Here is a 14092-nt window from a genome sequence, read left to right as displayed (position 1 = left end):
TGTCTTGGAAAGAGCATACCTTCTTCAGGAGGGCTCTGTCCAATTCAAACTCAGCGTTGTGGAGCTTGGCAGCACAACCCCTCCTGGGACTCGAAGGCTTTGCACATTCAGACCTTGCTACCTGTTCCACCAGGAAGTTTTCAGCCAGGAGGGACATGGACAGTTAATGTTGCTCTTGGCTACATGGGGTACTAAGCCCCTTCTCCAGGAGGTCGGAAAACAAATGCAGCAGAGACGGAAAAAAGATGGGGCACCAGCACAGGGATGAGGTCTGAATGCAGCTAGCAGGGGATTCGCGACGGAGGAGGAAGGAGCTATGCTGGGAATCTGATCACGGCAGTTTGTACGCATTTTTTAAATCTTCCTTCGTTTAAATTAAACCTTACAAGTAAAGCAAAATGCTGCTTTGAAATTATTTCTTTTTTAAAGATCTTATTTATTTATTTGACAGAGATCACAAGTAGGCAGAGAGGCGGGCAGAGAGAGAGGAGGAAAACAGGCTCCCTGCTGAGCAGAGAGCCCAAGGCAGGACTCGATCCCAGGACCCTGAGATCATGACCTGAGCCAAAGGCAGAGGCTTAACCCACTGAGCAACCCAGGTGTCCCTGCAATTATTTTTAAAGCTGGCAGCATTTCTTTGTGACCACAACCCTCGCCTCTGGCTCAGCACATGGCCCCGCCTGTCTACACCAAGGGACATGATGAGTCCCACGGGTCCCAGTTCTTCGTATTCACTTTGTAAATTTGGAGTAGCAATTAGGACAGGGAAGAAAAGGATTGCGTTCTGGTGCCTTTAAAAGGCCTGCTGTAGAACCGATGCCTTTAAAAGGCGTGCTGTAGAACCTAGCGTTATGTTGGCCCACCTGCGAGGTGCTGATCGAATCCCTGAGGTGGCCCCCGCCTGGAGGGGAGGGCAGGCTGTGGTAAGAGCACCATCGTGCCTATAAGAGAGGCACCTCCCGGGAGGTGCTCTCGACTCGGGCTCAGACTGGACAAGGGGATGGTACCAGACTTGAGCACAGTATCTTCCATGTGGCCACTTCTTTTGGGGTTGGAGAGTGTGACCTCTTAGGACCCTGCGAAAGTCGGCCTGGCAGAAGGAGGTGCCAAACCAGAGATTACAGTAAGTACAGCCGTCTGCCCTATAATGTGGCGTATGCGTTCCTAAAAAAATAATCCCTGAATGGCGGAATTTTGCACTCCAAAAATAACAGAGCTTATGGGAAAAAGGGTTGGGGCAGGAAGCTCAGAACTTGTACCATCTCAAGAAAACTACCATAATTTTAAACAGTTTCTAATAACCATTGTAGTAAATATAGAATGTTGTTTTGGCAAGACATGAAGTTTGCTTAGTGGAGGTGTTGATAGTGAGGGGTTGTGACTTTTGAACTATGGAAAATAAGTAAAAGGAAGATTCAGGTTTTTTGAAGGAAATGGGATACCGGAGGTAGATGGCTGCGGCTTGTTGTCCCCGCTTTTCCTCTGCATAAGCTTCAAACAGAAATCCAATTTTTATTGTTTTGTTAGTTTCTGCCTCTCATAAAGAAGCTGTTTGTGTGGCCCCACATGAGATGAGATGACACAAAGTGCTCTCATGCTGCCTCAAATTTGGGGTTATCTTCAACCCACAGCAAATGAGCGCTTTTTAGTTTTCAGTTGCCCGGAAAACAGGTGACTCTTGGGAAGTTAAGGTTACGCTCTTCTTTTGTTTTCGGTGTTGTCTCCTATGTTTGTCGGTGTGCTTGCTTAAGGCTGACTGCCTACTGCAATGGCACACACTCTTCATTTCAGAGCTCTGCAATCCTTTGCAATCCTTAAGGTTTTTCCTCTGCTGCTAATGATCAGGACGCCTCCTTGTGTTTTACTGAGAAAATACAGCAGGCAATGCACTTGGGCCAAACTGAGGGAGGTGTTTCGTATTATTCTCCCACAGGTCATTACCCGCAGCTGGGTGGTGTTTTTCACGTTTACCTGGTGTTGGCTAATAGTCCAAAACTGCATATGAACCAATACAATTTTGGTTTTAGTCATTTGATTTCTTATCTGCACCGATTTACACATTACACAAGTAGGCAGAGAGGCAGAAAGAGAGGGGGGGAAGCAGGCTCCCTGCTGAGCAGAGAGCCCGATGCGGGGCTTGATCCCAGGACCCTGAGATCATGACCCGAGCCAAAGGCAGAGGCTTAACCCATTGAGCCACCCAGGCGCCCTATCTATTTTGTCTATCAGCTTTCTTTTCCTTCCCATAGGACTCTTGAAATAATTACAGTTTCCTTCTTTTTCTGTAAGAACTCTTATTTTTTAATGCTCTCTTTTGTTTCTTCTATTCATTTCAGTCATGACTTCAATGGGAGCCAATGGGATTCCAGTGGTCCGGCTTGTCTTCCTGGCTGAGGTTACTGGGTCCCCTACATCGAGCTGTGTTTTCTGTTTGGCTGCTGTGGCTGTGCTTTCTTAGTACTTGCACAGGTCAGGCTGTTATAAACTCTCGGGCAATGGCAAAAAGGCAGGCCGTGGAAGGCCTAGTAGAGTCGGCTTCGGAAGGCCATTTACCGAGTGCAAAAGCCTCCCGCTCTGCTTCTCTCCGTATGCAAAATGGAGTTAGCACCTAATGGTAAGGAGGAGCCACTCAGTCCAACATAGCCTTGGTTTAGTTCTAGATGGTTCTGTAGGGTCAGGCGGCTCCTCCCCCACCAAAGGGGCTCTCACACAGTGAGTGAGAGAGGTTTATGGCGGTCAGTGTCCATGATCTTACTGAACGTGATGAGGACTGGGCTCAATGTTACTGTAGAGCACGTGGCTCTGCTCTCACCTCTTCAAACCCTGCGGCTTTGTCAGAAACCAGGGCTTTCCTCAGTGAGCCTTTCTCCACCAAGGAACATGTACCAGACATTGCTTCAGGTGTTCAGGTTATACCAGTTCCCTCTCTATTAAAGCTACTGCAATCAGGAGCTGGAGGTTTGTTTCATTCTGACTCACACCTACACTTACCACATCACGAAGGGAGGAGGCTTCTTTTTTGGTCCAAAAGTTTAAAATAGAACTGCCACTTCCCTGTGAATGGGAGCTGTCGACCTGTACCAGGTTAGGCTTGTTTTACTACAGACTTTGTGAGACCGAAACAAACACTCATTACCTCAGCTAGCAGCGGCTAAGTCCATGGGCTTGTGAACCAGACTGCCTGGGCTCAAATCCTGATGACTACTGAGCAGTTCACGTTTGTGACCTTGGCCAAGTCGCATAACTTGTTGCTACTTCGGCATCTCTGGTTTTAAACGGGGAGGATTACCTTGCGTACATTATAGGGTTGCCGTATGGATTAAATGAATTTACATAAAGCTGTTGTGTTTGGACATCTGCAGGTGTTTACTAGCAATACTTCCTCTTCTAAAAGTTACTGAATTTTCCCCTACACATACTTACATCACAGCTCGTACGCAGTTTACCTCTGCGTCTCTGACACCCAAGTGCACTTATTGACAAGTCGCTCTAAAGCTCCTTTTCCACTCTGCAGTAGACTGTATGCTCTTTGGTGGGGCAAGTGGTGCTGGGGGAAGAAACACGTGATTTCTATTTTCCCAACACCTAGCACTGTGCCTGGCAAATACGTGTTTGCTGAATGAATGGGAAAAGTGGTGTGAAATTCACTCTTTGATTGGCTACGATAAGGGAAGAAAAAAAAAACAAAAACAAACTCCCACAAAAATGCCCAAATACAATGGTTCGGCATCTTAATTCCTAAAGAAGAGAGTCTGTGAGGGCTATTTATCTCAGCAGTCCAACCTGAGTGTCCAGCACAAAAGTGAGCAGAAGCCAAGAGGAGAAGATACGGGGGCATCGTGCAGGGGTCTGCAGGCGGCACCACAGGCAGGGCAATGAGATTTCCAGGGAGCAGACAGGCCATAGTTTATTTTGGCGTCCTGGAGACCAAGAAGCTATATGGAAAAAAGATGATTGCACTTTGTAAATACCTCAGTGCAAACCTTACGCTTCTGAGCTGGAAGGATGAATGTACTGTGGGAGGTAAGATACAGTAATCACCGAAAGGAAAAGCGGAGGTGGGGCGTGCTTCCCCCGGGTGCGGGGCAGAACAGCGACGGCAGAACTCGAGGGAATCCGCACGGACGGGCACTTGTCAGCAACTCTACCTGCACTGCTACCCCGGGCATGTGTTTTCCTTAAATGAAAAATTGAACAGTTACAGAAGTAAGCAGTTTCATTCTTAGCATCACTTACAGCAATTCAAATTGGACTATATAATAAAATAATTCTATAAAATGATGTATTTTATTGCAATTTCCTATTAAGGAGTATCACCTCCAGAGCCTTCTCCATAAGCTTTCAGCGTCCATGTCAAGTTCCTTGTCAAAACGCAGCGGCTGTCTCACTCTGCCTGTAGCTTGGGAGAGACTCCTCAGGAAGAAGATGCCGTCACCACGTGGCTCTTTCCTGCAATTTTCATTCTTCTAGAGTCGATAATCTTCAGGTCTGAAAGACAAAATCAACAAGTCTTTCTTTGTGAAATCATTTTCTCCTGCCTGATGAAGAAGATTAGTTTTCAATTTAAAATGAAGGTAAACTGTTCATTGAGAAATTCTCTACAAATAGTAGATTTTTGGTGAAAAACACTAGAGTCAAATCGTCATGAAGCAACAATTCCCAAGCTCTTTTGAGAGTATATATATAAGCTGCCTTGTGCCTGTGCATGAAGGCAGTATTTAAAAACTTGAATTCAATTTGTTCCATTTTTAAATACATACTTTTTTAAAGACCTTTTCACGGAAAGGACTGCTATGATCATTAAAAATCCATATCAGCATATGTATTTACCTAATCAAGGCAATTTCTGAATGAGTAATATCCCTATTTATATTATTTTATCAGGCAAAATTTAGTTTTCATTATGATACATACACAAATGTATAAACACAAGGCCTCTGATATTTTAATTACATACACATAACTGATCTTTTCCTCATTCATGCATTTACAGGATTAACCATACTTGAAAGTTACGTCCAGCAGTAAATTAAAACAAAAAACACTTTTTAAATCATAACAGTGGAGAAAATGAAAAACGGGAAATTACAAGATGTGAAAAATGTTAAAGTGTCCTTTTATCTTTTCCATAGGTGTGTTTGTAGGTGTTGAGTTCACATGGGAGTTTCAGAAGGAAGTCTGTAATCAGTAAACTAGATGTTTTTGAAACAGCTGTAAAAATATGATAGTTTGAATTCCTTTAAAAAGTAGATGAACTCTGTTTGCCCTGAAATAGCTTATTTAGTCCGTTTCTCCACTCACAGCATGTTTGCTTCAACAGAATACGCACAAGATACCAGACAGCTCAGCTATGAAGACCAACAGTCTAGTGGCTGAGTAAATAAATGACATTACAATTTCAAGTTATTATTTAACTTTGAGGAACAAGGCTCTGATCTGGGAAACCAGCCAAATAGGCTTCACCGTATTAGCCATTCTGTAACGACTAGAGGAGAAACTGCAGAATTAAGTCACCGTTTCTGAAGTCTCTTTCCAAATGTAAAAACTGCATCCGAAGTCTGGGAAACGACAGTGTGGTCCGAGGGCGAATGTGGCTCTGAAATGCATCCTTTTCATCTTTGGCTTGTCACTCAATTCGGTGGGAGCAGTTCCCAGTCAAAGACACCAGCACATTTCAAGAAACCACTTCTGCTGTCGAGCTGGTTCATGTGATTATGACGAGCGGGTGGTGATGATGCCACCAGAAAGGAATCTTCGAAGCTGAGGTCCTGACAAGAAGTCGCTGCGACTCCACTCAAGAACACTCCACGTGCTTAGTCACAGTCTAGTTGTTTCCACACCAAAGGTTAATTTATTAAGTAACAATGAGATGACAAAAACACCTTTTAGTGGGATTTACAAATAAAATTGGAAATGTGTGTGAAGGGTGTAATCTGTGATATAAAGTAGGTAGTAGGCAGTGACCTGAAAGCTACAGGGGGCTCATAAGGCCACAATCTGTTTCCAGAAGATTTTCTGGTGGGAACTGAGGAGGATAAAGAAGAGGGCTGTGTTGGGGCTGTAGCAGTGATGAGTGGGAAGAAAGGGCTGGTTCAGGATTTAAGAGGCAGAAAAGTACCACGTTGGTGGGGAGGGTGGGAAGGGATGGGAAGAGGGAAGGGGCCAGGGAGAGGGAGGAAGAAGAAACTGCTAGAAAATGAGGATTCAGGGATGGATCTGGATTCTTCCCTTCAGCTTGAAGACCTCTGTGAATAGCAATGTTGCTGATTTTTTCAGGACAGGGAATACAGGCATAGGAACAGACCAGAAGGGAAGGACCTTGGTTTTGAATATGATAAGATTTGGACATGACAAGCACTAGCAATTAGGAGGTGGAGTTTAGGAGAAAGACATGTCAAAGTCTCTACCACAGATCCCTTCTTTTCCATCCCACTTCCGCATATCAAGGGGCTCTGCCTAAAAAATCTTCAGGAGTCCTCGACTGCTTTGTCACGAGTCAAACACCCTGGAAACCAGTATCTAACCCTCCATGGCATGGCCTCAGCTAACACTTCTGAGTTATTCCTTCTACATCCCTTTCCTTTACATTCTGGTCCCATTACACTACTTGATACCACCCAGATAAAAACTTTCACACCTCTCGACTTGGGTACGTGAGCTTTTTTCTGCCTGGTAGACTTGACTAATCCTTCAAAATCCACCTCAAAAATCACATCAGCTGGGTAGCCCTCCACAACCTCCCTTTCTGACTTCGGGCTCCTCTTTGTAAAACTGCCAGAGGATATCATGCATACTTCTGTTACAGTGTTTCTCAAATTATACTTGCCTTTATTTATGTAAATAAATGTTACTTACGTAAGATGTGCTGAAGCTTACTAGATGCCATGAAGTATACTAACCACTTCACACACATCATCTCATTTTATTCTGTTGTGAAAAAGACACTTTTATCAATCCCATTTTATAGTTGACAATACTGAGGCTCAGAGAAGCTGGATAACTAGCCTAAGGACACACAGCTAGGAAGTGGATGATAAGGACCTAGTGCAGACCTCCTGACTGCAAGTGCTTGCATGCATTTCATTCTGACTTCTGGTAGGTTGCTGGTTCCTTTGAAAGCAGGGTCCCCATGTAACTGAGCTTAAGCTTCCAGCAATTAGCACTGGGCCCACCAAAAAGCAGACACCTGTAAGGTATCTGTCATTACAGTACAGTCACTGACTTGACAATGCTGCTTTGTTTTACAAACTCATCCTTTCCTTTTTTTTTATGGAAACTAATCAGGATCTTTTATGGATGGTTGATCTGCTTCCAGGAAGGGAAAACAGTATCATGGCCAAGGGTACTTTAGATGTTGGCACAGCCAGAAACATCAACTCCTACTGGAGGCAATTAATGGTATTACATGACGTTCAGGAGGTACCGTTGTGGGGAAAGTGAGGTTTTTACACTAAATACGGTTTTATTTTTCCGCATGTACACGCGCACACACACATACATATACACAAGGCCAGGCACGCATACAATGCATTTATACCGCTTACCTTCTTCCACTAAAAGAAATCCAAGATAAGAAAGGGAGGGGAGGTCTGTTTACCTGAGTGCCCCTCCAACTTCAGTGGGCATACACATCGCCTGGGCTCTTGTAAAAATCCTCAGTTAATCTGTAGAGGGGCTCACGATTCTACATTTCCAACAAGCTCCCACGTACTGCAATGCTGGTCCATGGACCACAGCGTGACTTAGCAAGTCTATAAGGTTAACGTAGGCCGCACACAGAGATACTCATAAGACAGAGGGGATGACTATTTGAAGATGCTGAAGGAGCAAATAAAGTAAATTTCTAAAACCATGCTGTGCCTAAGAGAAGGTAACACAACTTCTTCCTTAGCTAGAGCTGATTTCATTTGCTATACAGTATCCTTTGTAGTTCTTTACCCAGGAGAGGACTTTATTAATAGGTAGTTTTATGCTTTTCTGATGCAATAGTTAAGTAATTTTAAATTATGGTAACAGGTACTGAGGCTGGATATTCTTTTGGTATCTATCATCAAAGAAAGATTAAATTGTAGTCAATGTAGTTACCAGATTAAATAATTATTAAAAGGAAGACACCTAGCATCTAGTATATTGCTTTTCATAGTACGGATGCTTAAATGTTGTTTGAAACTTTAATGAAGTTAAATAGCTTAATCCTTTACTAGAAGGATGATGAGAAAATTTATATTCTATATTTCTTTGCCTTAATTATTTGTCGCTGTTTCAGTGCAAATAAAAAATCGTGAAGTTTTAAAATAAAAGATAGCCTTATGTAAGGTTAATGTTTTTGTAAATAACAGTATTCTAAAATAATCTCAGGAAATCTTTGAAGAGACATTTCAAATGCTGTTACAGAAAGGTAATCTCTTGATTTTTATAGAAATGTTTTTCTTGACAGAAATAAGTTATATTTTAACAAAATTCCATAACATTTTCTTTATATATGTAATACAAAGTATCCAAAATTAAATATATCAGAGTTACACTAAAGCACAGACTGTTAAGAAAAATTTCTATTTTAGCTCTAACTGTTAAGCTAGCTTTAAGAAAGAAGCAAAGACCAAAATAAGAATTTACCATACTTAATGAATTAAGTTAATTTCTCTTTCAGGAAGATCAGATTCCACTCCTTTATTCATTCAACAAAGATTACTGAGTGTCACGTCTAGCTGTGGGCACTGGGAACACAACATTGAGCAAGACAAAGTCCTGTCTTTACACCATGCAGTTTCTCATAGAGGGAGATGTGCACACAGTCACACACAGTTACACACACACATATGTACACTTTGACTTCTGAGATGAAAGCTAAAAGTGTCAAGCTTTCATATATACACTTAGGGTAATTTGGGAGATTAATGAATCTTCAAAGAATTAGCCAACAGAAGACTTTCCTTAATTCATTTTCTAAACTGTGCTAAAATTAGATAGCTACTAAATGTTCTCCAGCAGTAATTCATTTTGTACTTAATTCTTGCCACCAGCAGAAAACTGCCTTCAAACACTATAGCTTGAAAAAAAAAAAATCACTTTTTTGAATGAGGAAACAGAACTTAAATAAGGGCTGTCTGAGCAAGTATTCTATGGTACTTGTGATTGCTCAGAAACTTGAACGTTCAAATCATACCACCTCTCGCAAAATTCTCTCTTTTCTATAGAAAATCCTTTACAACTGACATCTCTATTCAAAATGTTGTCAGCCACTCACTAAATGAAACAGGTAAAATACAGCCACTCATTAAAATGAAACAAGTACCTCTCAGGAATTCAGAGATTCAAATTCTTGACAAAAAATGACAGAGGCCAACACATTTTAATTATCCTGAAAATGGGGACATTCCCATAAGAGAATTTATCTTTGACTTCAGGAAAAATCCTTAGGGAGACTTCAGTTTTCATTGTAAAATGATGAGAGAGATCCCCATTAGGTTTGTGAACAAAATGAAATATAAAGCTATAAAACACATAGTTTATGTGATGTTTCAGTTAGATACTTAATATTATTTGTCCCATTAAGATAATTTATTTTTTCAGAAGAAAAAAAATTTGAATTCCAGTTGTGAATCCATGAAATTTTGTGTAACTTAAGTGTAATAAATTTCAAAAATATCTTATTCTCCCTTGGGTCTTATGTCTTTTCACTCATAAATAATATTCATCAGTATAATGTTTATTCCAACAAAATATTTAAACAAGAATATTTAGACAGTAGAGTAATCTTAAGAACAATAAAAGGTCAGTTTGATTGAGTTTTAAGTAATTTCCATTGTACTGGTGAAACTATTTAGAGTAAACAATGAGAGGAAATCTGGTGATATCGCATATTCCTTGAACTAAAATTCTTTGAACTGAAGATGTCAGCCGTACAGGAAATTGTGAGGCAAAATAATGGTGCCTCTATCCTCATTTCTCCAGGCACTGTACCATGCACCACATCCTGATTAGAAAAAAGCTCAACTGTGCTTTAAAAAACAAACAAACAAAAACCAAAATTAATAGGACTGTTAAATTTTTTTAATCTACTTACTGCTTTTTTCAGTTAAAATAAACAGGAATTGCTGTTACATTCAATTATCATTTTTAAGTCATAAGCTCTATTGGCTTGGAAAAACGGTTTGGTTGCTCAAGTAGAGATTGTTTTTAGTCCTAATCTGTTCATATCCAAAAGAACAGTAAAGTTTAGAATGTCCAATTTGAGCAAAATTCAGCACTGGAAATACTGAGGTATACAGTTTTTGCGAGTGCTGAGCTGGTTGAAATAATGGGAAAATTGGAATGTAACCCTGCTCCTCAAGTCCGGCTAATAACTTCTGTCTGCGAAGAGCAGCAAATTAAGTTAAATCTTGTAGGAAAATGCCATATGACCAGACTAGCATAAAATTATGGAAAATCTTGAAGATGTCCAGATCCCAATTCCTTATGGGTTGTGAAAAGGTAAAAATCCTTCTTTATGGTTTTTAAATAAAGCCTCTGATGTGAAGCACTTTTATAAAAGAGGCATAGGTAAAAATATTGTTTTCTGGGTATTAATTTAAATACAACTGAAAATCTGGAGATTTTTCGAATTCATAGGTTTCCTATGGGAGGGCACGTATAAGTTTAAATCACTGCTCTCTTCTAGAGCTACAGACTAGATTACACACGATGCTCACCACGTCCTTTTCCAAGGCTCATGTCCCCGCACCTGTGCTCCTTCCACAGTGCTGGAGGCATCACCCAGGAAACACGCTAAACCGAATCCTGCTTTCAGCAGAGACAATTCAGGGCCAATCACGACTGTCTTCCTTTCTCTCCACTTCCATCCCTGCCACCCTCTTTGTAGGCGCACTTCCAACAGCACACTCTGTAGAGGATGTTAAACGCTGGGGACGTGGGTTTTCATTATAAACATCTCTTTTCAAGATTTAGTGATGCTGAACTTTCCATACTTAGTTTCTATACAAAGGTGAGGGTTTTGCTTAAAAGAAAGCATTACAGATTTAATGAGTGAGGAACACAAAAATCTATTTCTTTTTGGTATCGTTTCACCACTCACTCTGTGGACTATGCGAAGCAACTCACGATGAAATTTTCCACATGCCTTATTTGTCCTAAAAAAAGCTCTCCTACAGAATTTTGTAAAAATGAAAATAAAAAAGTTTAAAATGATCCAAGTTTTATTTTTACCCTACATAATGAAAAAAGTTTCCATTACAGTGACAGCATTATAATTTCTATGATTACTGTGGTTTTGTAATGTGTTGGCAAAACTACAATGATTATGGAAATAATTATTGACAGCTTTAAAATAAGCTGACCATTTGAAAGCTACAACCCAGGGAAATGAATTGTGAAGAAAAAAACAGTGCTGTTGCACTGCTGTGTGCACACCCTCCAATTATCACTTGCACATGGCAACCACACGTTTATTTTGTACCTTTAAGAAACAAAGGATAACTTTGTAACATATTCTAACACAATCTATATATGTACATATGAGCTATAAAAAATACTAATACACCAAGTATATCGACTAATTTAAGAAGTGAGGTTTATAGGCAATACTTCTCATATAAGAAAATGACTTTCAGTTATTAAAAAAAGTTTTCTCATAAATATCAGTTTCTTTCCTTCTTGTCTAACATTGTTTTAAAAACGGCTACACAACTAGCATAAGAAAATCTGCATAAACCGAAATTAGGCCTCAGAGACTTTTGTAAAAGATTTAATTTAAATGAAATCCCCAAAATGGAGCTTTCAATTAAGATTTAAAAAACTCTGTCAATCACCTAATGGATTCAAGGCTTAGTTTTGACTATCATCACTCTTTGACCGTTACTCAAAAGCTTTAGTTTCTACTAGAAAAGCTAATAAACTTACATTTGACCAAAAGCTAATAATAGTTCCAATTTAAAAATGTACATTTCTATACCATAAACCCATTTAAAATTTTATTACTAGGGAAACAAAAACCAAAGCAAGCTAGTTTTGTGTCTGCTGACTTAGGTGCAATCCAGGTACATCTGTTTCAGTCAAGTCTCTGCAGATTCACCATCGATCTATCTTGACTAAATTCCAAAGACTGCATTCCAAAGGAAGATTATATTGTTGGCTTAGCTATTTTGGGTGGAATGAGAGTGTATTTTAAGCAGCCTCCTTCTCCAAAAGGAGAAAAAAACCCATTTTTCTCATGAAAGCAAATCTACCAGTAATGAGAAATCCCATTTTCAATGGGTAGCCCTACATAGTGTGTTAGGTATTTTCATTTTTACTCTAATGTCTGTAATATTTAATACTAGAACTTTATGAAATGGTAAACAACTAAAATGGCAACATTCACTAAAGGGGTCAGTAGCCACATGGGGCTAATGAAACTTAATTAAAATTACATAAAATAAAAGTATTTTATTTTATTTATTTATTTATTTATTTTTTACCTCAGTTTCTCAGTCACACCAGCCACAGTGTAAATACTCAACACCCACATGTGGCCAGGAGCTACTGTATTAGATAGCTCAGATACAGAGTTTTTTCATCATGTGGGAAATTCTATTATAGACAGCCCTGACCATCTAAATTGTAATATGTAAGTATATACCCACATTATCATCTGGGGAAGTTATATGGCTACCTGTAAGGAAAGATCATATTTTAATAAAGCCCAAAGGAAAGACTGGTGCCTTAATGCATATTCCTGTCAAAGAGAAATCTGGAATGAAAAGAAAGGGCAGGAAAATACATCTCCACAGTAGTTACTAAAAAAATTCATCAATTTACTCTAAGTTTCTCTAAAAGTCTCCTTAAAAATAATTACAGAAAAGCCCTTCCTAATTCCATTAATATAATAAAAGCACTTAGTCATCTTCTGATTTGTTTTAAATGAGCCAGGAATCACTTAGTGTAATGAGCAGTTTAACCAGTACTCTTTATTCATGATATACAACTCCAAATGCATAATCTATTTGGTCACATATTTGATTAAATAACACCTTTAGTATTTCTAGATAAAAAAAAAAAGGTACCACAGATCCCCTTTGGTTAGGAATATAAATTCATTTATGATGGTGTTTCTATAAAAAAATCAGGTATGACATTCTTAGGACTTCCAGAACTTCATACAGCCTGGTAAACTACCAAAACCCAAAGATTATGTAAAATACTTTTTTAGCATGTAACTTTATAAAGCAAACTATCTGAGAACTACATATGACTTAAGTATACTTAACCAAGATGCTACAAGAGGCACTCAGGCAGAGTGGTTAGGACCATGACCCAGGATCATGGCCTTAGGCTTGAATCCCTAACCCACCACTTAACAATCATGCAATCTTAGTCAAATTATTTTTCTTTATGTGCCTACATTTCCTTTTTAATGAAAAAAAAAAATAAGGCATAGACACACAAACACAAAGAAACAGTGGAAGCTAACACACCAAAATTAGTTAACTAAAGTGAGATTATTTACTACCTTAATTTTGTATCTTATGCATAGTTTCTACAATGAACATTTAACTTTTTTTTTTTAAAGACTTATTTATTTATTTATTTAGTGAGAGAGCACAAGAGCAAGAGGAGGGGCAAAGGGAGAGAGAAAAGCTCAAGCTGAGGCCCTGCTGAGAGCAGAGCCCGTTGTGGGACTGAATCTCATGATCTGAGATCATGACCTAAGTGTAAATCAAGAGTTGGACAGTTAATTGACTGAGCCATCCAAGTGCCCCAAACATTTAATACTTTCTATTTATATATATTTTTTAAAGATTTTATTTATTTATTTGAGAGAGAGAAAGATAGCACAACCAGGGTAAGGGGTAAAGAGAGAGGAAGAAGCAGACTCCCCTCTGAACAGGGAGCTGGATGTAAGGTCGATCCCAGGACGCTGAGATCATGACCTGAGCCAATGGCAGATACCAAACTGACTGAGCCACCCAGGAGCCCTCATTTAATACCTTTTAACTCCCCCAAAGTGCACGTTTTTAATTGAATGCTGAGTTTAAAGTCTATATTATGTGAATTCGTAGTAAATTAAAGATTCCAGAGTCGTAAATCTAAGCTAGTAAATGTTTTTCATAAATTA

At 39.5% G+C, this 14092-nt stretch overlaps 1 protein-coding gene across 1 annotated transcript in view; it reads right to left on the bottom strand.

The window, feature by feature from the left end:
* Positions 1-4268: 4268 nt before the first annotated feature.
* The window catches only part of LOC111146613 (mitochondrial ribosomal protein L13), a 46835-nt gene continuing 37011 nt past the window's right edge, over positions 4269-14092 (bottom strand). Inside the window, exon 7 of the mRNA XM_022502244.1 lies at positions 4269-4488. Within this exon, the coding sequence (XP_022357952.1) occupies positions 4467-4488 (22 nt within the window). The 3' untranslated portion in view covers positions 4269-4466. The remainder of the gene's footprint in view (positions 4489-14092) is intronic.

Source organism: Enhydra lutris, unplaced genomic scaffold (assembly GCF_002288905.1).
Source record: "Enhydra lutris kenyoni isolate GAN:26980312 unplaced genomic scaffold, ASM228890v2 scaffoldscaffold14, whole genome shotgun sequence".
In the NCBI taxonomy this organism is placed as follows: Eukaryota; Metazoa; Chordata; class Mammalia; order Carnivora; family Mustelidae; genus Enhydra; species Enhydra lutris.
This window is presented reverse-complemented; position numbering and strand designations above follow the sequence as displayed.